At 46.2% G+C, this 27,981-nt stretch overlaps 2 protein-coding genes across 3 annotated transcripts in view; one reads left to right on the top strand and one right to left on the bottom strand.

Moving 5' to 3' along the window:
- The first annotated feature begins 362 nt into the window (after positions 1-362).
- On the top strand, positions 363-27,882 carry LOC134009536 (trans-2,3-enoyl-CoA reductase-like). Of its 2 annotated transcripts, XM_062449045.1 has the most exons (13): positions 363-652; positions 6,607-6,658; positions 10,212-10,256; positions 13,335-13,438; positions 13,867-13,976; positions 14,213-14,318; positions 16,418-16,490; positions 17,964-18,007; positions 20,352-20,409; positions 20,729-20,814; positions 20,945-20,990; positions 21,132-21,191; positions 27,780-27,882. In XM_062449045.1, the coding sequence occupies exons 3-13, from the start codon at positions 10,247-10,249 to the stop codon at positions 27,818-27,820; spliced, it is 738 nt and encodes a 245-aa protein (XP_062305029.1). In that variant the 5' UTR covers positions 363-652; positions 6,607-6,658; positions 10,212-10,246; the 3' UTR covers positions 27,821-27,882. The 2 variants fall into 2 exon arrangements, with proteins under 2 accessions (XP_062305029.1, XP_062305028.1); XM_062449044.1 differs by lacking the exon at positions 27,780-27,882 and having other exon boundaries at positions 21,132-22,544.
- The window catches only part of LOC134009535 (phospholipid-transporting ATPase ABCA1-like), a 117,929-nt gene continuing 112,629 nt past the window's right edge, over positions 22,682-27,981 (bottom strand). Inside the window, 2 exon segments of the mRNA XM_062449043.1 lie at positions 22,682-22,826; positions 26,837-27,080. Of these exon segments, the coding sequence (XP_062305027.1) occupies positions 22,698-22,826; positions 26,837-27,080 (373 nt within the window). The 3' untranslated portion in view covers positions 22,682-22,697.

Here is a 27,981-nt window from a genome sequence, read left to right as displayed (position 1 = left end):
TCTTACAGAACACCATGTATGTTCGAAAGACTTTTCAATGACGACAGAAGGTAATTTTCATTGACTACTGTAACCAAGTTTAAAAGGGAAAATCACACTGATGAGTAATGCCATGACACCTGTGACAATGTTACCATTGACCCTGGATGCAACTTATTTTGAACACTTTAGTTTTTAGCATATATTCGTGTTTCGTAAATGACTGCTAACCATACAGCATATTTTTGGTTTTAAATTCTTTGAGTTTACAATTACAAAAACATGGATAGCCTGAAACCGCAACGGTCAGAGCATTCAATTAAGAACTTGCCTAATAGAGGTCAACTGCGCCCAGTCTTTTCCTATTGGTTCAGCATCAGTCATGCAAACGCGAAATTGACGACCTGCACCGAACGCTATCATGCACTCCGTTCAATTTAAGTGCTTTTTATTTCTTACCTTTGTTTTACCAGCCTGTAGCCAAGTATAATTGGTTAAACTCAGCTCTCCGCCGCCATAGATTTTCGTTGGCGACGCTGGTTAAATTTCATTGTTTATGAAAGGTGGTCGTTGTGTGTGCGAGTCAGTGGACTCTAGTTGGAAATCCGGAACCCACCACGAGCGACGCAATGAAACCTGATTGTGACGCTAAGATGCATCAGACAGGATTCTGGTAAGTGCACGCTGAACTATGTTGCTATCCATGTCACTGACCACAGCATTTTAAATGCTCATAGAAACTCATGCACAGCCATAGCCACAGTTCCATAAGCATTGCCTTGAATTCGAATCCGCTACTTGTTTTGGCTCGACCCTTGGCCTGAATTTGACAGTGATAGCCGAAGAGCCTGGTCCCTGTCTTTGCAACCTCCCTGTACGCCTTAATACCAATCCCCTTCACCAGAGCAGGACTTTAAGCCTGAAAGCAGGATATCAGGGACTGGCATTTCTCTTATTGTGTGGCATTTTGAGATCTTTTAGGTTGGCGTAAATGTAAAAAAAGAGGACTCGGTAGATTGTGACTTTGACATTACACATTGACTCAAGCCCATGTCACTGGGAGCACCTGTCCTGCATGTTTTAGATGATTCCCTGCTCCAACACACCTGATAATAAGATGATGATGATAATAATAATAATAATATGCTAAAGAAAATGCTTGACAGCTGCAAAACTACTCAACTGGAGGACATTTGCGGTCTTCCCTCAATTTTAGCTCGGAATCGTCTGGAGAATATCCTTGTTGTGTGCATGCTGTGGTGCAGGGAAAACATGAAGCTATTTTTGTAGGTGGTTAGTGATTCTTATAAACCAAGTGATGCAAGTCACATTAGTATTCCAGCTGTCATTGCAGTCTTCTGGATTAAGCCACTCTACCTTTTTTCGCGAGCTGTGAAAATGGTTTGGTAAACAAGGATGAGATAAAGAATACAGTTGTGTTTGTATGGACTGGTTGGATGTTTTTAGATGCAATGCTGGGATGAAAATGTGTGTGACACCTGCTTAGGTTTTTCACAGCGCTGTCTCAGGTGGAACTAGTTGGTTTAAGTTTTGAAATGTGTGTAAACTCTATACTGAGGGATATGTGTGTAAAAGAGGAAGAGGTGAACTTTGAAGCACCTCTTAAGTGAGAGAGGAACCAACAACTCACTTGCAAAGTTCTCAAAAGTCTTGCTCCTCTGTGTCTGTGCGTGCACGTCTGCGTTTGTGAGTCAGGAGAGGTTGTGCACTGTACGCGTGTGTGCTTTGAGCGAGGCATAAGAGTTAGCGAGCGAGCGGGCGAGCGTGTGCGCGTACGCCAGTGTGTACGACGAGTAGGAGAGGGCAGAGAACATGCAAGGCTAGTCTGTCAGGTCCGGCTGAATGAGATGAAGCAGGGCTGCCGTGTGGGATTTGGCCTCCCCTCTCCTTTTACTCAGTAATTGAGGTGTGAGAGAGGAAGGGGATCCGGCAGGCTACTAGCCCTGGAGAACCCTCAGCTCCCAGACACCTCGGACACCTGGTTCTTAGCCAGAACATTCTGTACAGTTTGCACCCTTATACCCCACTTCATAGAGAGAGGACATGAGGGGCCATGTTGGAAACGAAATAATAGGCACGGGCTCATGCCTAGCTGCTTGCAAGGGGCCTGACCCAGGCGAAGCTTTCCACCTGGATCCCCTGTTTTCTTGACTAAAACTCCAGCTCCTGCCAGAGCAGAGCAGGGGTAGATGAAGAGCAGACGCTGAGAGCTGCACCCCGGAGTGAGTCAACAACAATGCGTTTTACAACAGAGCGAGCTATATTAGCAGGGTTTCGTCCGAGGAAATAATACTGCACGTAACTGCACCTCCCTGGAGTCTTCAGCCCGAAATGATGAGCATTTGTAGTGATTTGTGCCGGAAAATATCCTTGTGCAAGCATTTCAAATGATTTGGGCTAACGATGATGACACAGAAGGTGGGCCACCTGCTGAGGGAGTTATGTATTCCGGTTCGGAGGAGCGGAAATGTGGTTTGAAAGGTGACTTTCAGCGTTTTTTTTTACCCGACAACCATACATTTGCATGTTCGCTCGCAATCCCCCCTTTCCAAACACTGTTCCCTTGTCACTTCACCGATTTAAGTCAGCCACCTGAAAAGCACCTGTTGAGATGACAATCAAATATGTACGGCCGGTGTTATCCGGGGAAAACGGTCTCATTTGGTGGCTTTTCATTCCAGACACTTTGCCGTTTTGTTCTGAAAAGCAGGATACTTAGTGCCATGTTTTTCTAGGGCTGTGGGCTGCTCAAGCCAGTTGATCATTACACAGTGTGCTGAGCTGTTTTGTGTTCTACGTATTAATGTGCTTAAATGAAAATGGTTGACGTAAAAGTTTCTGGACAAACTGTAGCCCTTCACATGTTATGTTTAGTACTTTATACTTTTACTTTCCTGTTGAATACAGTATCATAGAGGAAATTCTGTAACAGTATACATTGAGTTGTCACCCGGCCTATGCTGAATTTGACTAGAATCACCAACCATGCAACATTGCAGGCTACATTCTGTAATATTGGTCCAACTTCGACAAAATACCATTATTAAGTTTCACATCAAGGCCAGGGAAACAAAGCCTCAAAGCCTCAGATTGTATTAAATATAAACAAACGATGATTTGATACATCGAAATCCCCACACATACCAGAGTTTCAGGGCTTAATAAACGGGAAAGGCCACAGGGGCCGCTCACGCTGAAAGAAGGAACTAATGAATCCTGAGGTGGCGTGAATATTGCTTTGAGGTTGTCAGGCTTTCACCGCAACAGTAAGTAGCTCTAGGAGCACCGGAGCCTGACATATTAGAGCTGTTCTCTACGGTCAACTGTATATTTACAATAGTGGAGCAAGGGCGCGCTCACGTTATTAAGGAGCTGGTCGGACACATCTCCTGCTGTACGGATGTATACTGCATAATCTCCTTTGAGGATTCTTCCAAGAAAATCCATACATGCGAAAGGTAATATATATATATAGCAGCAAAGAAACGTCTGACTTCAATTCACCTTTAACTTTGTGTGCGTGTTATCTTCCGTACCCAGAAGCACAAGGATGAGCATCATGTTTACACGTTTCTGTAAAATAAATCTTGTCTAAAAGGGGAAACCTTTTTGTTCCATAGATGGCACTGTTTCTCTGCAGAAAAGGAAAGCGGTATGTTCGCCTCATCCCAGACCATCTATGACATCATAGGCAGATCATTTACTGTACAGCTAAATAGACAGAGTTCCAGGAAATGACACAGGTTCACCTATTCCTGAGGACACCATGCAGACAAAGAGGAGGCTTCAATGTATACAGTGCTTGCTATTACTTTAGTACAGGCGAATGCTAAAACTAATACACAAATCTGCCAATGAGACACACACACACACACACACACACAGAGACACACATACACACAAAGCATAACACTCACACAAACACAAAATCAAACTTGCCACGTTCATCAGAGCCTCTATAAAGAGAGGAAAAGACACAGGCGTGCCAGGGGAATCTTCACAATGCTCCATCAATCAATCTACCTCCAGCTTCTTTGATTGGGAGAACAAAGCAGCCTCCACTGAATCAGCCAATGACTGACTGCGCATCCTAATCCGTCCTCTGAAACTCTCTGCATAACTTTGAGTTTGTTCCCGTCCCGAAATCCTCAGGAAAAAAAAACACTTGAGTGTAGACTCAGAGCTCCGAAACACTTAATACCAGACAGAGCGCCGGGTGCAAATGCAATACATCATAGATGTCCTTAGTCGTTGACGTTCACCCGTCATTCGTCCTAGGCGTACACCAATCATCCATCATAGTTCCTACCTGGCCCCTCCCGATTCTTCTTCACACCTGAACTCTTTACAAATGAGGTCCCTGGGTGAGAACTGTCGGAATCTTTTCCAACCCGTGTCTAAGCCAGGAGAGCCTTTCTCTCTGAAGAGGCGGAATGTTTGCCCGGATCCAGCAAAGAGGGTCAACGTATCGGGGAGGAGGAATCGATGCCGGGAGTGCAGGTCATTTCCGAGCTCCAGCCAAGATGAATAGGCTCCAAGAAAAGAGTGTTTCTTTGGACTAAGTGTCCAAAGAAATGACACTGAGTCCAACAAGCTTCTCTGTTCTCTCATTGCGATGTGTCCTTTTGATGGCCTGGATGAACATAATCAGAGTCAAACGCTACTAACCCCCTCCATGTAAAATAAGTTACATCCTGTACTAATGTATTAGTAATATAGGTTTAGTATACTCTATTTTTTATTATTTTGTATATTTTGGAGGTCTATTATATTATATGTTAAGTTGTCATGAGTATACACTTGTTCAGAGTACATATGTCATGTTATGCCAGGTTGATAGGTGTTGTCTTGTCCTAAGAATTTCAGTGCCCAGTCTGACACTGTGTTGGTCTGTGCGTCTGACAATAAAAGACTTGAACTTGTATGCTGTTCCCTGGCATCAAGAGGATGTGTGCAGTAGTAGGAAGAGAGGAAGAGAGCTATGGCATATTGTTGGAGTCCAGACAAGCATGGACAAAGTCTTCACGGATGACAAACTTTGTAGAACACAGCTGGCAGTAACTGAGGTATTAAAAGCACAGGCACAGATGCTAACCTTTATCTAGGTGGGACAGGGGATCGGAGGGATAGAAGGAGTTTAAGTGCAGACTTGCTATTCCACAGATGCATTAATTTCCCTGACAGAAGAGGTCGGCTCACCTAATCTTCATCTATCCTCTCTGCGGTTTTCAAGTTGCTTTGCAGAAAAACTGCACAACACTGAATGTTCTGTTGACCATGACAATCACTTAATAGACTGCCAAAACACACTTGGCGCCTGAAACAAACATTTATCATCAGAGGATGCTCTTGCAATGTTACATTTTGAAATAAACATGGATTAGGGGTTAGAGGTCGGAAGCAGTCACTTATGTGACTCATTGAGGTGAAGAATCACAACTCATCATTTCTTCAAAGTTCCAGCCCAACTCTTGCTTAACCTCCACCGTACGCTGCCTCGACCTCGACCCAACCACGTGGGTTCACCCCCCCTTCCCTCGCGGTCCGGTCAGAGGTGGTCTGGGTGAGCGCCACGGACGAGTCGCGCGGTTCGTCCAGCCGCTGGCCGCCGACCCATTGTTGGACTCTGGGGCAGCCGGTTGTTGGCTGACCCTTGCCCGCACTGCGCCCGGCGGTCGTGATTGAGCGACGTGACCCGCCTGGCCCTCGCCCTACGCCGCCTGGCACGGCGGGCTCGTTAGCTTGTCCAAGGGTCTGATGGCGCCATCTGTCCCGAGGCAGAGGATCAGGACTGCCCTGAGAGCGTCCACGATCCCTTTCCTTTGCGGCCACTCTCCCTGTGGAGACAGGCTGGGGCAGAGGGCTGACATTCAAACTCTCCTCCCCTCCCCTCGACTCCAGACTGGGTAAATATGTGATAAGGCCAGGATCCAGGAACACTTTCCGAAGCCAGCAATCTCTATAAATATAGAAAGAGAGTGGAGAGGTGTATCAGTGGAGTCTGAAAATGCGCGTGTTAGATTCTTGGGTGTGTGTTTGAGAGATTGTGTGTGGAAAGTGTGTATTTTGATAGTTATTTTTGGGAGTTTGTGTATGAGACTGTGTTTTTTTTATGTGCGCCTGTATGTGTTTTTGTGTACTTATCAGCAATGCACAGAGATGGGGGAGTAGAAGCTGCTGGAAGGACGAAAATGTTCACAAAAAAATCTGTTTTTGTGCGTGGGTCTGGAAACACCCTCTTAGAGGGCACCCATACTCTGTAGAGGTGTGACAACCTCCCTCTGCATGACAATCTTCAATCCACACTCCAACTGTTTCTGAGGGAGAGGAGGAGGAGGAGGAAAGGATGGGGTGGAGGGATGGTAGGATGGTGGCAAGGGGGGGGGTTGACAAAGAGAGGAAGGTGTGATAGCTCGGCGACTCTCCTGTCATCGCCCGAGGGGCGGCTCACAATGACGTTTGTTTCTCGTGTCACCTACCTCCGACTGAAATTAGGACGGGCCTCGACAGTCATAAATCACTTCCTTCCTGCCCCCTGGTTTCCACGGCGATAAATGAAGGTCGCTACTTAATCACTTTTCATCTCCCCTCTCTCTCTCTCCACAGGTGCATCCCTCCTCAACTGTTCTTGACCTGAAAAATAGATTCCACAAAGCGTGTAAGTATCGTCTCTGTGGTGGGTGGTTTTCCCGCCGTTTTCCCCACAGCTTTTCAAAGTATTTTAGCCGTGGGGGTCGGCGTGGGCGTTGGGGAGAGAGACAGAGAGCGACAGAGGGAGAGGGAGGTTAAAGGTTTCACCCTTGTTTCTGTCGGGGGGGGGGGGGGGGGGCTGGCTTGCTGGCTAGGTGAACGTAATTGGATCTACTGTGTGTGAGAGAGAAATCAGAAGGAACACTGGCTGACAAAAGAGGAGAGATGGCAACAGGAGGTGAAGGGGGGAGCGGGAAGGGAGGGAGGGACGAGGAGAGGTGAGAAGGGTATTGGAGAGCAAATCGTCTCTCGTCCTTTTGGAGGTGAGCTCTTTTGGTAATCCTCCCAATGGACAGAGGCTCATATCTCTATAGTTCCATTTGCCTTCACTTACAGACTGATTCCTTAACACTGAAATGATCAGTGTGGGGAAAGCTTGTTTTTTTCCAAGCCGTGGATAGGTTTTATGTTTACAATTTGTGCACTTGCTATACATACAGCAGTTTTTAGGCCAAAAGCTAGTCGATTGTCACGTCCCTCTTCCCTGGCTGTCACTGTCTGCTTCTGCGAAGAAAAAGTATTTAGCTCTCAGAACCACTAGGGGGCAGTATTGGTACATCCATTGTGATTCCCAGCTAATCAATACTTCTCATTATTCACAACCACTCTGTCTAACATTGTCCTACCTCAGAAACATGCCATTTTCCAATTGATCACTCTGTAAAGACCCATGGACAGTTCTGCTATTCACTCAGTAGATTAGGGATGATAAGAGGAAGATAATGGTTTTACATTAAAAAGCACAGTATCATCAAGCACAGTTCGTACGTTGAAACGCCGGTTGTATTGTGGACAACAGGAGTTAAAACATTCCCATACCATATTCCCCACCACCAGCTATGTAGATGTTGAATGCCCGAGTGATATTGGCAGAGGGGGGCAGTAATAGCCTAATACTTTTAGGTACAAGTTATTCCACCTTCGAAGCATCTCTTTAGTAGACAACAAGCAAGCAAACAGCTCTCTATCTCTCTCTTCCTCTGTCCCCCTCTCTATCTCACATTCCCTCTCACTCTCTCACTCTTTCTCCCTCCCTGTGTTAACCATTATTGCTACACTCCAGTCTCTGCTCCTTCTCTTTCCGTCTGGGCTTCCTTCTCAGTCTCCCCTCACCTGAGTCCCCCCCCCCCCCCCCCCCACAATCAATTTCCATGATCTCAGCCCCTTGCCTCTCTCCTCGAAAGACTATCAAGTCATACGTCTGATGTGTGTATGATAACCCGGTAGCTGTGGCGTGTGCTCATTCGTTAATTTCCCCGTGGACTGCCTGTGGGTGTGGGCGGAGCCCGCTTCACGAGGGCAAGGCTTCCAACTCTCACGGCTGTTCTACATGTCGGTCCCTGACCACCCCTGCCTGTCACGGCTGACATTTATCAAAAGCTGTGTGGCCTTATGGTAAGATGCTGTTACTGGAGTACTTCCTCTTCTGAAGGAATTTGGAATCCCGGACGTGCCTTTCTGAATATTCATGAACTCGAAAGTTCATAAATAACTTTCAATAATAATACCTTTTTTTTCATTGTGTTACCAAGCTACCATAGAGATGTGTGTGTTGCAGATACAAAACCTTGAACTTCAAGCCAGACAAGGCCTAACGTACTGTAGTGATGACGCTCTTGGTTCCCAGCATGCCTTGCGGCAGGACAAATACACTGGTGTCAGAAGTGGGATCAACAGAAATTCCAGCCCCTCCAGACCCACGGGCGGAGAGAGCAGGAGAGGAGATGGAACGTCAGACTTCTGGCCCTGCAAGCTGAGAACCCCGACGGGAGCGTCCGCTCCCTGCTCCAGCCGGGCACCTCGCTGGATGTGGAAGTTGGGATGTTCTCTGACCCCAGGAAACGGGGCAGACGAAGACTCGCGGCGGGAGAGTCTGCTCCCAGCTACCGCCTTTAGGATTCACTGGTGGCAGAGGCCGGTGAAGTTGATCGACCTTGTCCTGCCGGAAGGCATGCTGGGAACCAAGAGTGTCATCGCTACTGTACATAGCCTTTAGCAATTATTTTTTAACAATTAAAAGTACGATTTAGGACTCGGCTCTGGAGGAAGACTTACCGACACACGATACTACCTCACTATGTAAACTGGGTTGTCAGTTGGGGTTGTTAATAATATTTTGCTTTATGACTAACGTGTACATATTCGACTTAACTCGGTCATTGGAAGATAATAGAACTCGTAGTCTGAACAGAATAAGACTAAAGGTCTGCTTTTAGGGGGAGGGGGTGTTGAATTGACTTTCTGAATTTACAGAAAGTTTTCAGATTTTCAGACCAGCTTCGGTGTGATGAACAGCTTTCTGGTTTGTCATCGGAGAAGTTGAGGAATGTTTGACTTCGTATCAATGCTGCTGCCACCACCTTCACACCACCTCCCGTTGGGTGGAAAAAGAAAGTGTGAAAAAGGTAAAGATGAAAGGAAAACGTTGCAGGCGAATGCTAATCTATCTTGGTGAAACTTGTACTGTGCTATAAACACCATCCATTGACAGGCGGCGCAGATAGCCACATGCGCCTGAACATCAGGGGCTTTTAGGCACCAACTGCTGCGCACACATGCGTCTGGAGATGTGTGGCGGTCATGCAGTCCCGACGGGGAGTTGCTCGTTAACACAGTCAGCCATGCCTGGTCCCAGCAAATCAACTAGCACCACAATATCAACCTCTTAACAGCCTGCGTGGAATCATTTTTTCTTCACCCGTTTAGCTTTTGTATACAACCCAGTCTTATGGCCTCACTGAAGAACCGCGATGGTATGATTGGGGATCATGGGCAGATATGTTGGCCTAAACTTTTAATGGCAATGGACCTGACGGACATTAAATTCTTAAGCATGAATGCTCAAGCATGATACTAGGCTATGTTTCGATGCAAGATGGGAAATATGGACTTTTGTGGAACAGATGGCACATTCACCTAATGTGAAAAATAAATACAAATAAGATTACAATCAAACTACCTTGATCAAGTTCCAGACAAAGCCAATTTGGCTTATGAATCAGTCCCCTAAATGTCTTCATCAGTTCGATGAAGACATTCTGCTCTCTGACAGTCGATGAGAAAGAAACAAGCTATTGGTACTGCCTCATTCAAGCAGAGAAACACCTGTTGCTTTCATTTCAAATGTAAAGATGGTATCCACAGTCTATCTTTAAAACACTTTCCAAAACCTAAGCTTAAGGAGTAAATATGAACAAATATGTCAAGGTACAGCACACAGAGTGACAGAGAATGAGACAAAGAAAATGCAAAATGTAAGACAAAAGCATTATTACCATTATCCAAGGCAGTGTGTAAATCATTACCTTAACTGTTCAGGCAAATTGATCCTAAGGTATTGAATGATTAAAAAGACAATTGCATTGGAAAAATGCTACCAACTGCAGATGTTTTGGCAGCACCAATACTGAGCCATTTCCAAATTCTCAACTTTCTTTTTCTTCTTCCATTCTGTGCTTCAGGTCCTGCCAGATACCCATCTAGAACTGGACTGCGGATGAGCGTCAGTAAGTATAAGTTCTTCAAATAAAGTTGGACTCCTTCAGCTGTGAGGAAAGACTCACAAGGAGTTTGAATCTGTTGAAACAGTTTTTCTTGTCAGTTGTTTTTGAGGATGGGGGGGGAAAAAGCTCAGTAAAAATGAAAATTCCATTGATGCTTCAAACAAAGTTCCCCGCGAAGTACAGCCAACAATGTCTCCACATGGTGAACCAAGTTGGCTTCGCTCAGCACGGAACAGCTCATTAATACTAGGTGGGGCTTGGCTGGGTAAGTTCCTCACTAGGCTGTAGCAGACATTAGGCGAGTTATTAAAAGGTCCATCATACTCATTAGCAGGTGGGCCCATATGGTGCCCCAACAGATGCCCGAACAGTTCCTTGCATCAACACATATTTGTCTAAACTCTATAGTCAACCTCAATTTATCTCTGAGATGAATGTCTCGGCCACTTCATGGTTTGCTTGCTGTGTTCCAAAGTGGTTGGGGGGGGATCTATGAAAAAGAAAACAGCCTAACAATTAGACAGGCTTGAAAGACGACAGGAAACAATGGGTACTTGAGACCAATCCTGCCTCTTTCAGTTGCGCTAAGGTAATTACTGAGAGACACAGAGCTATCATTGACATTTTCAACTCGTTTCAGAACAGGGAGGTAGGGGTGCCCCCGGTTGCTCACCGGTCGAGGGCCCATACCACACAGGCTGTCGCTTTACCACAGGGGCACGGGTCACAATTTGCCTTGGACCATTTCCTGCATCTCCTCCCCCCTCTCTCCTCTAATTTCCTGTCATTCTTCACTGTCTATCCCAATAAGGCAATAAAATAATAAAAATAAAAACAATAAAAATGTAAAATCCAGATAACAGATAATTACATGAGAATAAAGATACCAAATGGCTCGCGGGCAAAAGCGCCATACGGTATCTTGCGTAACCAACACCAGAACACCCAACAGGTTGGAGGAAACGTGTCGCTCAGATGGAGCCCTTCAGCATTCAGAGTCCTCAGTGACCTCACGAGGAACGACTCTAGCAGGTCGTCATAAGATGCAGAAGTCGCCTGTAATGCCGTTCGCACGCCTGATTATCGCCCCGCGATGCCGCTCACAGCCATGCCTTCTTTTTGTTCTGAAAATGGCATCAAGGTTCCATGCGGGAACTTTAATGAAAGCGCCAAAGTTTCGCAGCGAATCCATCTCCGTCTTTGCCGCTGCCGCTGTCATAATAACAGATGCTGAACCGTCGAGGAGATGAGCAACAAGGACACCTCGAGATAAACAACAAAGAGATAGATGGCTTCACATCTCCTTTCCCATCATGAGAGAGGTCCTCTCTCTGGCTAAATTCTGGAGGCCGGGCATCCGGGGTGTCTGGAATCACATTCAAGCAGTCGGGACGTTTTTTCTCTCCAATGAATCAGACAAGATTTGATGGTAGATGTAATCGCTCATCAAAAGAGTTCAGCGATTGCTTTCCATAAAAAAAAAAAGAAGTTTGGTTATCAATCTCAATGTCGATGCTTTCCCTCGTAGCAATTTCCAGAGGAAGCTCACCATTGCACCAGGTCAAGCGTTTTGACGCCTGCCACAGCAGGCTATGGAAACCTTGTCGCAGTGTGTGTGTGTGTGTCTAAGTGCTCTTGTGACACTGGCATCTCTATCTTTTTGTGTTGTGGATGGTCCTGCCAGTCAGTGCACCTGCCACCTGTCAATCATTCCCCTCCACGGCACACAGGTGACCCTCATTAAGCAATGGGCCCATCTGGGACTGCAGTGTGCGTCTGGGCGGGAGACAGAGAGAGACTGCGTATGTCATTGGGTGTGTGCGTCTGCATTAAGGTGTGCGTGTGCGCGCTCATCCAAACAGATTGGGCTTCCGACGAGGCCAGGCTTCAGGTCGTCTCCCTGAGAACCCCATCGCCACGGTTACACTGATGGAGGAAATATGGCGGCGTTGCCGGGGGCAACCCTAATGGAACCTCCCCAGCTGTTAAGGAGCGTCACCGCAGATGTCCCCTCTATCCAACAATGGCAGGGGGACGATAAACCATCGGACCTTCCAGAAGATGAGATCTCTCGGGGACCACAGGCGGTAGAGAGAGAGTGGGGGGGGGGGGTACAGTGGGGATGGTACAGTGGCGTCAAGATCACTATTAAACTTGCCCTCCAAATATTATTGGGATCAAACCGGAGGACAAACTAATCCTCCTCAAAATGAGATATCGCTTCCAACGTTGGGCACAGTGGAGATTGGGTATGAGGATGGCTTAACCTCCGAGAGAACCGTAATGTAAGTCTCCGATTAACTCGCCTTGGTGTGTCCAGACATGCATCTTGAGTGAAGCAATTTATTCGTTTCCCAAAAGGAAGTTAGTCTACTTTAAGCATATTTCTATCTTTAAGCTATTGTTTTGCTTTCAGCAGTGTTGTCTTTTATATGAGGTGAACTACATCCTGCACCGCTTTCATGTTTTTAATCTAGCGATAATGTCATGATAACTTACCCTATAGTACAGCAAGATTAAATGTTTGGTGAAAATGCGTTACTTTGTAAGCGTGTCCTGTCGGCTGAACACCCTATTTAGAGACCTCAAATCTCATATGCAAATTTTCAGCACGTTGTCCCTCAACAACAGATTAGATTTGAGGGGGGGGGGCACACACACGATAACTGCATTTTGAAGGAATGGCAGGATGGAATATATTTACATCTATCTGCAGGGTGTAGGATCCAAACAATGTTCATGTCGGTAGCTAATCAAACCCTCTTTTAGAGCTTTATTGGTTGAGAGGAGGCGCTTGTAATTTCCTGCTTGGCCTTGCAGGGAACGAGATGATGCAATACGATTACATTGTCAGACATGGATCAAATGTTCTGTTATCATACCCCATCTGTATCTGTAGGAATCACATTCAAACTGTGAACCGTCGCAACGTGAAGCATGACTAGTCGATGTGCTGTCAATGTTCACGTCAGAAGTGCGATCCATTTCTCTCCCTTCCTGTATGCCTGTGTTGGTGAGCTTTCCACAAACGAGCCGTTTCCTTCCCCTCACCTCTCTCTCCTTCCGCCCCATCCCCTCCAGACGGCCCCCTCCTCAGGGACCATTGTGACCTGAGGTCCGTCGCCACCTCCCCCCTGCTCTCGGTGTACTCTGAAGATCTGGGCCGCCAGGTTGGCTGGAACACGGTAACTAACCCCCCCCCCCCCTCCCCGGACGGTGCTCTCACACATTGGGATGTCAGTGTAGCCGATGTGTATCGGTGAAACTCACTCCTCAGGTATGTAACAGGCCACCCGCATCAACGAATAGCTAGCTTTTCGTTGGCGTAGTTGGTAGTGGTGGCGCTTGGGAAGCCAGAGGTGGTAAGTTCGAACCCAGTGCGGGACGATTTGCCCGATACCTCTGACAGAGCTTGCAAGACCACGTCTGTTACATCAGTACACTTGTTTGACCTTGCGAGTTGACAACCTGCATGTTGTGACTCACAAACTGAATGAAGAAAGTCATGGCTGTGTGGAGATGGAAGCACGCCTGGTTTGTTTGAAACTAGAAGCTAGTCGATCTTAATGCTTAATCACGTCTCTCCAACCTTTTTTTACCCCCTTGGCTGTAGGTCTTTCTTGCGCAGTATGTGGGGCCTCTGCTAATATATCTGGTGTTTTACCTCCGACTGGCGAGCGTGTACGACGATGCGACCAAAAGACGGCGCCACCAGGTGGTGGAGTAAGTAATAAAGTATCCCTCCATGCCACAAAGAGACCAATCAGATTTCGCTATCCTAATTCAGTGTGAGGTTATTAAACGACCCTAATAGTTCATTTAGAATGAGGTTTTGGAATATCTGCAGTGATATACGGTACACACACACACTTTATCAGTAAAGTGGAGCAGAAATGTAATCAAATAACTGACAAATGACCACCGTTTTGTTTCTGTTCCCCCCCCCTTCTCCATTCAAGCTTGGCCTGCTTCTGCCATTCTTTGCACTACATGAAACACCTGCTGGAAACCCTGTTTGTTCATAGTGTCTCTGACGGATGCACACCACTGGGAAGCCTGCTCAAGGTGCGACACAAACAAGTCAAATTAAATGCCAACCATGGTTGTCATATTTTGGCTTTGTTTTTTTGGTTTTCATTTGCGCACGGGTGCTTGCTCGCTTTCTTTAGTGTCGCTGCCTGCTGTGGTAGCAAAGGGCCGGCCACGGGATGTGAGACACTGAAGGGTGGGCACAAAACACACACGTCAAGCCTTTTCTGATGACCAAAATAGACTTGGATTGCAGAAATCACTGGGGAGTAAGGGTTTTAAAGTGCAAGCCTCTTTTAGGAGCCTAGACTCTTTCCCTCTCACTTTTCTCCATCAGTTCTGTGTCCTTTTGGCATGCTTTGTTGGCATCGGGAAACAGGGGAAGGAAGGAAGCCATGGGCAGCTCAGTGGCTCCACTGAGCCTCGAGAAGGTGCCCAAACGTGGCCTTTTACTGAGGCCTTTAAGCCCTGGCAATCGATTGTGTTGGCAGTGCGAGCACACGTCCACCTGCGTCCACACCCCTACACACACCCCTACACACACCCCTACACACAAACGCACACACTTCGCGTGACGCAACACACCGTGTGCAGATGGATCAGTGTGCAGATGGATCAGCATGCAGAGTTGATCCGTTCATTTTAGCCAGGGAATGTGCATGCTTGTCAGTCATACCATAAAAAAAAACACACACAAACTTTGAAGTTCATCTCGTCTACTCCAGATGCTTCACAAACATCCGTCTCGCTTTGACCACGCGCTTCCAGACAAGACGGACCGAACGAGACCCTTGTCTGTTACCGTGGGAGACGGCCACACGCACGCCCACACACCAGGGGGGTCCATTTGCATTTTCCTTTAAATTGCTTCCTTGTCACCAAGACCATGGGGCCAAGCCAGCGAGGACGCTAACGACAGCCTCGTCTGCTCGTCTCCAAGAGGATCCTCCTGAGTTTTGCTGAATGCCAAAAGGGCACATTAGCATTTTAAAGCTACATGAAAGAATGTGCCTGCCCCTCCCCCCGCACAGAGTGACTGCTTAAAGCTGATCAAATAATGAGATTCTGGCGCAGTGTTTCATACTAAACAATAAAGTGCAAAATAAAAATGGCCACGCTTGTTACGTTTAGGAGATTAACTTTATGGAAATGAGGGCCATTGTTACAGAGAAGTCATAATTTTTCGTGACTTGTTAAAGGATTGAGTGTATTAAAACTCTAGTTATTAACAAAGAAAACACATTTACGATGATTTAATAAGTTTCATATTGGATAAAGGACCTTTCCTTTGTATTTCAACACAATTATGTCTGTCTGCCATTCTCTTTTGTGTTAACTCGAGTAACTCCACTTTGCACATACTCAAAAGTTAACAGATAGATGATATTGGCTTTTTTTCAGGAGTGTTGTGTTTGTTAATAAGAGGATTTACTGAAGAGTTCACACAGCTGGCGACGCTTTTGGAAGGTCAGCCATTTTTGTGTCCTTCTGTTTTGTTTTTTTGATTCCCTGACGCAGCAAAGAATATAGATGGTAAACATATGCATCTCCTCTCTGTTTTCCTGCCGACTCCACTTATCTGCCAGTGCAGTGTGCTGATACTGTTGCTTTCCTTGCAGCAGCTACCACACTCACTGGATTCAAATCTGGCTCGGAGATAGAAGGACTTTGCTGAGCCTACTTTGTATTCCAAAGACGGGAAGGTCAAACCTCATTTGATTAGAGGAACAGAAAAATATGTCTAAAAAAAAATCCGGCACAGCAGTGGACCTGAGGCTCACGTTGCTGTGGGCTTAGCCCAGGACTGGTGGTGCTCTCACCACGACGACACCGAGGCTTGGGGAGGGGGGAGGGAGGGGGGAGGGAGGGGGGGGGGTGGAGGGGGGGGGGTCCACTTCTTTGTGTAGGGCCATGAATCCCTCAATCAAGACGGGGAACAGAGGATGAATTATGATGTGCTCGGATCAGGCTCTGGCGACGGGCATGCCAATGCGAGGCGGCATGTGAGCTGCATTAATAGGCCGTCTTCTCTGGATTTTACCCCTGCCCTGAAGAGGGAGGAAAACACTGTGGCGAGGAGAACCGTTCAATTAAATAACGGAAACGACCGCATCTGTCTTTTCTTTCTCCTGCAGGTTTGTGCCTTCTACTGGGGCTTCACCTGTTGGCTGGGATACTACATCAACCACCCTTTGTACACCCCTCCATGTAAGTACCGCTGACCAACAGACAAGTTTTGTTGGGGGGGAACTCTGCCTTTCGTTTTCACAGTTAGCGGCGTACCTGTCCTCCCTACTAGCATTAGCATAATTGTGGCAGGAGTGCAGCTTTCAACATCTGCTCTGGGCCCGCGAACACGGCCGGCGCTCTCCGCGGGGCCGCGAGGCCCCGTCAAAGTGAATAATGAGAGACTCGCCCGGTGCAGACTGCGGCGGGCCGGGGAGGTGACGTGCTGGGGGCAAGGCATGCTGGGAGCCGCGCGGGCCGCGGCGTCGGCTTCTCAAACTCGGCGGTGTCGGCTCGCTTTCTCATCCGCGTCGTCGTGGTTACGTGGCTGACAGGCTCTGTTGTCGAGCGGCTCCGGGAGCAGAGACCCTTCATGATGTCAGATCAACGGAGGGAGCGGAGTGGCGGGCGGCCCGCCCACAGAACAGATTGGAAAGCGGCGGGAGGCCGTGCTGTCGAGGAGAGGAACACAGCTAGAGAGAAGAGCTCGCCGGAGCCTTGAACTCTCCTTCAGTTTATCCCTCCCTCCCTCGTTCCGTTCCCCCTCTCTATCCACCTTGCTGCATACGTACCCCGCGCCTCTTCCCCTCCACTCCTATTAGACGGCCGGGGTTTGACGTGGCGGCGAGTGCTTGTTACTTCCATTCTGTTGTCGGCGAGATCGGCGGAGCTCTGTCGAGAGACGCTGTTCTTTGTAGACAAAACTACAGAAAATGTCAGGAGCATTGTTGAGATTTCACAGCCCACTCTTGGGCAAGTGCGTCAAATGAAGCCAACAGTATACAATATAAAATGGAGAGAAAGATGGAAAAATAGCAAATTAGATGCTCTACGCAATATTTTAAGGTACATATAAAACTACATGGAATGAAAGTTAACTTTGACCATGACAGTCTTCATATAGCCCATTCCACTCATGTCTCCACAAAACAGAACAAATATGACACTCTTGGGCTTGTACACTGAATTGAAGTGTAATTTGAGTTGGGCTGGATTTTGCCATACATCTTTAGAACCTGTAGAACTCGAGACATCATTTTGTAGCTGTTTCTTCACAAAAACAAATTCACTGGAAACAAATCTCAGATAGCATCATCATCATGATCCTCTCTTACAGTACAGGAAAGGCACCACACGCTAATTCAGTAAGTTGAGTAAAAATAATCTAAAATGAATTAAACATACAAAACATCATTACTCTCTCAATGGGGTTTGTGTCTGTGAAAATCATTGATGGTTTCTTATAAAAAGGCACAACAGGAGGTATAACGCGCCTCTCTAAAGAGCAAATTGAAAAATAATTGAAATATTCTCACTTAATAGGTTGGAAACCAAGTATCAGTTGAATTTTAAAATAAAGTTCAGTCAAATTAAGCAACTTTTTCACTCTTTATGTTCTTATTAGGATGTCATCAATTTGAAGTATATCCTGTTGTATTTTTTTCTCTCTTCCAGATTATTCCGGCAAGCAGGTGATTCCTTCCCTGGTTTGTTTTTTGGTGAGTTGCATGTCATGTATGATTTTTGCCATTGTTAGTTTTTATAGATTAGAAGACAGTAAACAGTTTGTCATTGTGTATTGTTGTAATTTCTGTATTCAGTATGAATCGTTTTGGCGTGAACTCAAGCACTGTCTGATAATAGCTACTTAACTTCCAATTCCAAGTTACAGCATTGCAGAAGAATGCCAAGTTAGTCAGCCTAGTCACAGAAAACAGCTACTTTAAGAGACATTTTCATTAGCAAGCCCACGTCACAGTTGAACCTCTCCTCGTCTGATTTGTATTTCAGTACAATAGAGAAAAAGCCTCAAGTTTTAGAGCAACATTTCAGCCTAACCAGTGGAGAAAACCGAAGGACGCAACTAAAAGCTGTTCTGTAAATAATTAAAAAGGCAGTCGTTGTGTAAACAGCCGTTTGAGCACAAATCTCATTTATATTCTCATAGACGGAAGGCACATAATTACTTTTACTGTGTTCTGATGGTAAAAGGCTTTCAGACTTGGATTGCCATAACCTTGAAGTTAAGATTTTGCAAGGTTTGCAACGGCACTTGTGATTTTTGAGATGCAAATGCCAGGATCATACCAGATCAATTTGGCCTGATGTATCTGTTAAGCCCACTCTGTAGAGGAGAGGGATGTGCTAATGATGCATTTCCATCAATATGAAAATAACGCTTCCACTTTTCTCATTAAAATCATGGCGGTAATTTCTGTAATGTTCAGAAAAGACAATTATCTTTTGTATTAGTTGAGAAAGAGCAAAGGAGAGCTGAAGTAATGATTTGGCAGGAAACGAATCGCTGAGTGACTGCGAAGGTGACTCGGAGCATGTTCAATTATTAATATGTACATAATCGCTCAGTGCCCCGTCATGTCACGCCATGAAAGTGAACCCTGTGGAGGACACCCATTCTCTCTAATAGAGCAGAGCAGCGTGCGTATTTCAGAGGCAGTATATCTGGCCCGTGGAAGACCCCCCCCCCCCCCCCCCCCCCCCCCACTGTGCGCAACGCTTAAACATGTCCGCCTGACATCGCGGTTGCATAGTAACTGTTTTCCCGGTGGAATTTCGAAATGAACTCCAATCAAAACGAAGGAATGAGGCATCCGTTAAATCCACACTGGCCCACGGTGTGAATTGTCAGAAACGAGAGAGCCGGCTGTGGAAAGGCGAGCGGATAAACTGAAACACGCCTTTAACGAAGGTGAGGAGCTTTGGCTTGTCATCTCTGGTATATCTTCCCATCTCCCTGTGAGAGAAACCCTCCAGGGGTCTGTGATTAAGTCAGGCCGGCATCGGCATGGAGGAGGGAGGGGAAGTACGTCTGCCTGCTCCGCACACTATTAACTTCCCAGGGGTCATAAGCTAAGATGGCTGAGGTACTTACTATTTCTCATTAATGTCTCACTTTGGATGCGCGAGGTGTTGAAAATCTAAGGTATGTCGGCATTCAAGCCAAGATACAAATGGAAGCCAGGCAGGGGGTCTGGAGGAAACTCATCTAAGCCTTTCTTGGGTTCATCAATCATTCACCAGGAGCTGTTCCCCAGAAGTTGCTTTTGTTTAGCGAGTGCATCACGCTATATGATTTCAAGGCATGATACCATGAGGAGTAATACGGCTTTCTGACTATCTGTCCATGGAGAGTTCTTGTAAGGGACAATCTGGAAAGGTGCTTTATTTGGCACTGTTTATGCAATGGATAAGCGGAAGTCACAGGTTGAACTCAGTATGAAGATAATACAAATATGTCAGTAAACGGTACAGTAACTCATAGTCTCACTGTTCAACAGAAAAATAGAAAGCAGAAAAAGTATGGTCTGCACAGTTCTGGAAGGTAATTCACTTGGATGTTGATAATAGGAACAATGTATCAACCAGTAGATGCTTTGCTTACAGCTCTCTGTCTGATAACCCTATTTAACCCAACCTGACACTGTGTCTTGGGAGTGGCAGAGCTACTACACATATTGTATTATCTAGCATCCCTAAGACACACAGAGTAAAGACAGCACCAAACCTGGAGGCTGGCGACACGCACGCACACACACACACTCAGAAGTGACACATTTCACTGGCAGCAATAATGTGTTGGCGAGTTAAGCGTTGACGCGTGTGATTAGACATACATAAACTGACGGTCGTATTTTGGTTTATGCTGACTGTCACCGTGCGTCTAAACCAGATTATCTAGGATGGTTCCCCCCCCCCTCCCCTCCCCAAAGGATGTATATCTTGTCTTGAATGCCAACGGTCCGTTCAATCTGTGAAGCCACAGCAATGTGTTTTTGTTGTTGTTGTTGCTGAGGCAGTAATCGGCATCTGATATTTTAACAGATCTGCGAGTGCGGCAATCTGTGCATCAACATCAGTCTGGCGAGACACAAACAGACACGTAAGTGCATCTGAAGGAGGTCTGCCATGACTGTAGAGCTACAGGACACAAACTGGGGTCTGCCTCGATAAGCTCCCTCTCCTAACCCTGTTCAGAACTAGGAGAGAGATGCGGTTTTCCTGCCATCTGAGGGTATGATTTGAGTCATTTCGCCTGTGGCGTCCAGTTCTAATATTGTTGTTCTAATAAGTCGTGGCTGAGGTTAGACACCTTCCGCAAAACAAAACGAGGATTGTTTCCTTTATGGAGAGGGAGACGGATTTCTTCAGTGCATGTTTTTCAGAGGCGTTTGTTTGGCACATTGTGACCCTGTCTGCAGGTAATGAACTAACACATCCTACTTCTACCTCCAACCCCTTCACCTGGCTCTTCACGCTGGTCCACTGCCCCCAGTACACGTACGAGGTAGGAGAAACCCAGACGTCCAAAGACACAATGCATTATGCAATGTACGTGCAGTGTTGTTAAATCCTTCAAATGACCCAGGTCCACCTCCTTGAATGTGTGAAATCGGAACGTCTTCTCTTCTCTTCAGATTGGCGCTTGGCTAGCGTTATCCATCATGACACAAACTGTTCCAGGTACGGTTATCCATCATGACACAAACTGTTCCAGGTACGGTAGTAAATGACTAATTGCAAGTCATTGTTTCACCCAGTTGTATTTAAACTTCATATGGTATTTATATAGTATATATGGTATTTATCCACATCCTTCTGTAGTGGCGGTGTTCGCTGGTCTGCTGACTGTCCAGATGCTTCTGTGGGCAAGGAGGAGGCAAGGTAGATACCTACGGAAGGTGAAGAATGCTAGAAGGTTCTGGAGAACAGCAGTTATTCCCTTCCTCTTCTGACTAAATGGGGTCAAAGGTCAATTTAAGGATACTGATGTCAGTACAGTGTCTACACTGTGAGTGTGATACCTTTTAATGTAATTGTTATTGTAGTGTACACAGTGAGAGGGATCTGAAGGTTGTGAGGACAATGACATGTTGAACACCTGATAGTTCCATGAGAGTTGGGGAACGGGGAGGGCAGGGAGGACTGGGTAGGATGCATGAAAGGATTGTCTAGTTTATTCTTTAAATCTTCTTTAAATCCTTTAAAAGTCTCACAGAACGAAGACTGACACAAAAAGTATGCCTTTCTGTCTGTCTATTATGAAGAAAAGGATCATGCTGTCTAAGTGAAATGACTGTTGTGTGTGCAATTCAGAGTTCCTCGTCAAAGCTACACATGTGAGTGACAACAAAGATGGCATGCAATTTAAGACTCATAGAAAAGGTGCAAATAACATCAGAAAATAAATAAATAACGAGGCACTTCTATAGCTGAGAGCAAATACTAAAGACGAGCTGAACAGATCAAACTGACGTTTAAACAGGGCCCAATGAATCTCTAAACAAATGAAGCAAATACTTTTGAAATTAAACCCGGGAGTCGCTCTTTGTCTTTACAATTTGTGTAAATGTTTAATCATCTGTCTTGGCATAAAGCAATATTCAGTACAAATACGATGTCTTTTTTTTATCCACATTTAACAAGATAGAAATGCACTGGCATTGAGTGACATACGAAATTATGCATGCATACAAAACTCAAGTTATCCATCAGTAGAGGAGTACCAAATGGGCTCGTAGACCGACATAGGCGTTGAAGGATATTGTCAGCAAAAAAAGACTCCCTCCCCCCCCCCCTCCAGAAAAGCAGCATAACCATTTGAAACAGTAAACAAAAACATATCCTTTTAACTTCTGCTAGGAGTTCCTGAGTCAGGTATTGTGTTGTAGGCACAGCAGTAAATATACACATTTTGGTATTGCACAAAATACATGTTAAACGAAGAAGTGCATAGACTTAACATGAGGTTCCAAGACATCATTTGCATATCATAAATCTTTGCCTTTATTGCTCAAATAATAAGTGCTGTGTTGTGCTTGATTCCTTTGGGATCCATTTAAATAGGCATACATTAAACACAACTGGCTGGTGATCCCCACTTAAAAAAAAATTAATTCATTTCTGGATACAAGCATGGAGTTCAGATTGCACATTACATTAGATGTTAAAAAAGCACGACTGCTGAAATATTTCTTAAAAGCTCAAGGTACAAGACAAATTCAATTGAGATTTCAACGTAATTGTTTTACAAGTTGCAACTATTTTATATATCTAAAACGTGGGAAATTTGCTTAAAAGCTCAAAAAACATTGCGTATGGAACCAGGACCTGAGGGCATGGTGTGAAGGGGTTCACCAAGCAGACAACACCAGGAAGTGGTGATAGGACTTAGACATTTTCTGCCGCCAGTGATGTCTTCATGGCCTCCATGGGCACCTCGTCTGACGTGTCCACAGGGTTGTCGTAGGTCACAGGACCGCTCTCGTCATGCTGGTGTTTCGCAAAGTTCACGAAGACCTGGGCGAGGTGAGGGAGAGATGGTCAGACACACTGGAGGGACACTTTTGATTAGAGCTGATGGACAAACTGGAGGACACAACTGGGCGTCTCACAGTCACTTCTGGAATCTTATTTTTTTTTGAGCATGAAAGAATATTTAGTGTGCTTGTGTGGAGGAAATTGGGATTCCCTGTGTACTTACATTATTCACTCATCAATAGAACTAGTCATTGGATACTAGTTAGTATGTTCTCATGTGAGTTTGCTATTGATGAGTAGATTGTGTTTGTCAGGTTGAATAGATCTCTTGTGATGACGACAGGGAGAGCTCCACCTATTTGATTGGCAGATTTGGAGTGAGAACCAGACCTTGACGTGACCACAGTCTCAGAGATTCCCAGCTCCCGGCCCATGACCCCTCTCAGGGCAGAGTGAGAGATAAGTGGAGCTCTCCCTGTCGTCATCGCAAGAGATGTTTACACAGTACTTTCTCCTGACCCCGAACATCTATTCAACCTGACAAACACAATCCCAATTTCCTCCACATCAGCTATTATCTCACATATGTATTATTCCCACCCTGACTCGTCCCTCAGTTTTTGCACTAGAGTGGACATGAAAAAGGTGTCAAAATGTTCGTCTCGTACCCAAAAGCGTTGCTGTTACTCTCTGGAAGGTTCCATATCATTTTTTTAGATACAGTAATGTCAGGTTTGTGTTTTAGTAACGTGAAAATGTAATCATGCCCCATGACAACTGTTTTCCTTCTCCAAATGCTATAAAACATGTTTTACATTTGATATTAATTGAGTCAATAGGTTAGGAGGTGATGTAGCTAAAATAACTGCCCCAGCTGAGGGGCACAAGTACACTTCACCACATCCCCAGAACCTGTACCTTTTAGTTAAGCATAATAAAATAAAAACAAGCCACTTTTGTGTTCTGCCCTTTTCAATGACACAAAGCGTCTTATAAAAGATCCATTATAAGTTCCTTATTGTTTTGTCTTTGAGTGTTCACACATCCTGGCAATATTGAACACCGGATCTTTTTCTTCAACAATAGTTTCAAAGGCACTGTGTAAAAAGAGCTCCTTTGGTTCATGAAAAGCAGCAACAAAAACAGGAATTGAGATGAAAATGCACTGCTATTTCATTCAAGTTACATATTTTTCATTTTGTTTTTAAACAAGAGGAAACGAGTCCCTGAAGAGAACAAACGTCTCGATGTTTCCTGACTAGCGTTACCAGAGCCAATGATAAGCACTTATGCTCAACTCTTTTTCTACAAACAAACCAGTTTATGGGGCAACTTTCACTTGCTCCGCCTTGTCCATTAGGACCAGCCTATGAAGTATATCTTTCTCAACAGTTACAGCCCATAAAGTGTTGGGGCACAGAACACATAAACATACAGTAGACTTTTAGGCAGGAAACAAGTGCTCTTTTATATCTTTCCTAGACTGCCCAGACGTGAGAGAATAATAAAAATAGCCTCCTCCAGCCTTTTGAATCCCCTTGTGAAATGATATCTCCTCTACTAACTCTGTGTCAAAGAGAAAGCGCAGAACTCTTTTATCAGCCTAATGTATTTCATTTCAGTAGAAAGGGATTGTTCTGCCGATTTCTCCCAATCTGTTCTGGTGTCAGATAATGTCTGCCATCTTAATTGGAAGTAGAAAGTTGTCGGCCCGGAAACATAAGACAGCGTGGAGGTGTGTGATACCTTTTGAAAGACAACCCTGGGCCTAAGATCCATTTAAAAGATGCTTGCTACACCAACTGTAGACTTGAGTTTGTTGGAAATGAACCAACGTGAAACAGACAGATTGTGGAAAAACCTCTCCATGACCTTTTGTCAAAGTCTCCCTTTGGACCCTGCTGCTGGCTACACTTTGCCTGAAGAGAAGAGGCTTGAAACATCTGCTGAAGCGTACCTAGGTATCTAGAAAATGAGAAATGTTGATAGGCGTTAACCAAGCCCTGGGCATTCTTCTCCACCTTTGAGAAAATGAAAACTCTCGGTTTTGAAAATGCTGGTTTTATGACGTCATAAGAGCGAAGGTTTCCACCCCCTTTCTCAGCTTTGCCCGCACTGAGAATTTGGCCCACCAATGAGAAAATGACCTACGACCGTGCAAGCGCAATATTGGTTTTCCTCGAGACATCATGGCTCGCAAACGACCGAAGGGTGGCAGTTAGCCCCGCCTCTTTCTTCCTCACAGCATTTAAAGCTACAGACACAGAAACAGCACGTCCTGAGGAAAGCTCATTGTGGGACTGCTCGTAGAAGCTGTAATTTGGCACCAAGGATGAATTCTGGGAAATAAACTAAAGATACAGTATTACGGGGACCACTAAGGCCTATATAAAAGCATCCAAAAACAGCATGTCATGGGATCTTTAAAAATAAATTGTGAAAAGGTCTGCTCGACATACTACAGCACACACATAATCCATGCATGTTTTTTTCCCCTCATCAACTAGAGCTAGTGTATCTTCGCGAGGTTGAGAACCTCCATTCCATGCTCTGGTGCTGATGAGTGAAATTTTTTTAATGACAGATGGATCTGGGCATTAATTATTGTATGGAGGGGGCATCTGGGTGTTTATTAGATGGTTGTCGAGGCGTGGAGGGAGAGAGGAAGGACACAGCCATGCTCAATTAACCTCACCCATGTGCACCAGTGTCTTCCCCAGGACAAATGCATACTCCAAGTACAGGCCTAGTCCACTTCCAGCTATCAAACACGTTTCCGGCACACTTCGGTGTTCTTTAGGGATTTATCGAATGACAAGCTGGATTGTAAACTCCAAATAATCTCTGTCCGGCAACTGCTTAGCTGTATATTTTCGATCTCAATAGTGGATATGTGTGAAGGATTCTACCCAGCGTTCTACGGGTAATGTTGATAGTGCAGTATATCGCTCAAGGTAAATACTAAAATGATTATCTCCCCCCCCCCCCCCCTCCTTGGATTCTAACATTCAGTCTAAAGGTCCCGTCCAGTCAAACCCTACCAGTGGCCCATGAGTTCACGTGGGCCCTGTTCAGTCTTTCAACACCAAGCCCAGACGCCTGTGTCTGATGCACGATCAATAATAATTGTAGTGCAAGACGGGCGTTACACTATAGGTCAGCACTGCCCTCAATAAATCAACATCTGAAAGGTGACCGTCTGGGTCTCAGTGCTGCTCTCGTCTCCAGTATTGTGTTTTAACATGCTGACCTTACAGCCTGGCTATGATTTTTTAACTCCCTCTTATCTGGTAAATAGAAGCTACTACAGAACAGGCATTCCAGCATTCAGGGTTTATTTCAAAAAAAATTTGGGGGGGGGGGGGGGGGGGTGATTTGACACAATAACACACACATCCTTGGAGAGCCTCTTGAAAAATAAAGAGGGCTGTTTGCTTCCAGGCAGTTCCTCTACCCCCCCCCCCCCCCCCCCCATGGGGCGGGCGAACAAACCTTTCCTGACCTCCTCCGAAGTCACGCCTTCCCAGAGTCCTCTGCTACCGAGCTAATGAGCGCCTTTGAGGTACAGACACACACACACTCGCTGCTGAGAAGCCGGATCGCATCAGATTGAGATTCACTCAGAAACACAAGTGCAGTGACTGTCACGGAATTCGATTCATACCTGTGACTGACAGACTGTTAGACTAGACTCTACTGTGCACTGGGCCAGCAAGCCGAATGCTAGGCATTGGTTTGGAGGACACGGGTGAGCTACAACCATCCGTTTTCCAAGCCTCTGTGCCACTGTTACAGATAACTTGATAATCACTGAGAGTAGTAGTGTCACTGTAGACGCAGAGCATTGTGGGTGACAAGGACACACACTGCATGAGGATACAGGCCACAGTCCGGGGTCATAAGACTGGGTCCATACAAAGCACGTCAACACTCCCTGTGTCACGCTTCCCAGTTCAATACCTGCCTGACACTGTGAGAGGCCAACATCAAATCAGTGTGAGGAAAGGCGAGCAGTGATGTGTAAAGGATGAGAGGAGGTCAGGGGGCACCTGATCCAGGGTGGTCTGCGACACCGAGTAGTCCTCCACGGCCAGTCTCTCCTGGTGGGTGGTGAACTGGCTGAAGATGGTGGCCAGGGCGCCCTCGCTGTGTGGGAGCTGGTACTGCAGGGTGTTGTGGTGCTTCTCCTTCAGGACGCTGCCGGGGAAGGTCTCCTGGACAAACTCCTCCACGGGGGCCAGGGTAGGCGGAGACCCTCCGACGCGCACGATCAGTGTGTAGCCTTCGCCGAACCTGATGCCACACACACACACACACACATATATTACCAGGGGCGGTGACAGCGCAACACACAGACACAGTGATGTACGTACACGACTATCCAGAGAAGGAAAAGCGGATTTGTTTGAAGAGGTCATGAAGAAGACTGACATGGACAAACACAAGCATCAACCAAGGGAGGACTGACTTAAGCAGATACGAGTTCAGACACAAGAAAAGAGTGTTTTCCCAATCTATTTTGGACTGCTCCGCGGTCCAATTGTAGCTTTTCAAACCTGCACAAAGTACCGCGTTGTACATCCGAGGTAAAGTTCACAGTTCTGACGAGGGAGACTAAATAAAGTGCTTGCAGTTCCCCTTCTCTGTATGTGGCAGGACACAGTAGCTGCATGTGCATGGCTATCACAGGGGGGGCTGGGAATGGAGGGATGGAGGACTGCAGTGAGGGAGGGAGGGAGAGGATGTATAATTGATCTTAATTTCCCCGGCTGGCTGAAAGCTCCCGGCGTGTCGGGGTGCACAGAGTCGAGGAGCAGGTGCCTCGACGAGGAGGTGAGCGAGAGAGGGAGGGGGAGAAAGAGAGGCAAAGAGCTGGAGAGAGGCGTGAGACCGCAAGATTGCGTGCCGGAACATCCGCCAGGCTTTCGTCTGAAGGGATGAGCCCCGCCTCTCTGTCCACTTATCCCTGCACGGCTTGTGCTTGTTGATCAGGTGCACGCGCCGGGAGGACTGACGTCAGCGCTTCCATTTAGACCAAAGCACTGAAAGCTAGGAGGGGGAGCTGCTCCAGGAGGCTCGCCCTCTGGGCACAGTGGGAGGGGGACCGGGGCACAGTGGGAGGGGGACCGGATGGGGGACCGTGTCACCACCGGTTCGACGGGCTGAGCTGCTGGACATCGCAGGCTAAAGGTAA

The sequence above is a fragment of the Osmerus eperlanus genome, chromosome 23, assembly GCF_963692335.1.
Source record: "Osmerus eperlanus chromosome 23, fOsmEpe2.1, whole genome shotgun sequence".
NCBI lineage: Eukaryota > Metazoa > Chordata > Actinopteri > Osmeriformes > Osmeridae > Osmerus > Osmerus eperlanus.
This window is presented reverse-complemented; position numbering and strand designations above follow the sequence as displayed.

Coding starts and splice junctions, on each gene's coding strand:
- LOC134009536 (XM_062449044.1), top strand. Junction 14,319..16,417: donor CACTGGGAAGCCTGCTCAAG/GTGCGACACAAA, acceptor TTTCTCCTGCAG/GTTTGTGCCTTCTACTGGGG. Junction 18,008..20,351: donor CTTCCCTGGTTTGTTTTTTG/GTGAGTTGCATG, acceptor ATATTTTAACAG/ATCTGCGAGTGCGGCAATCT.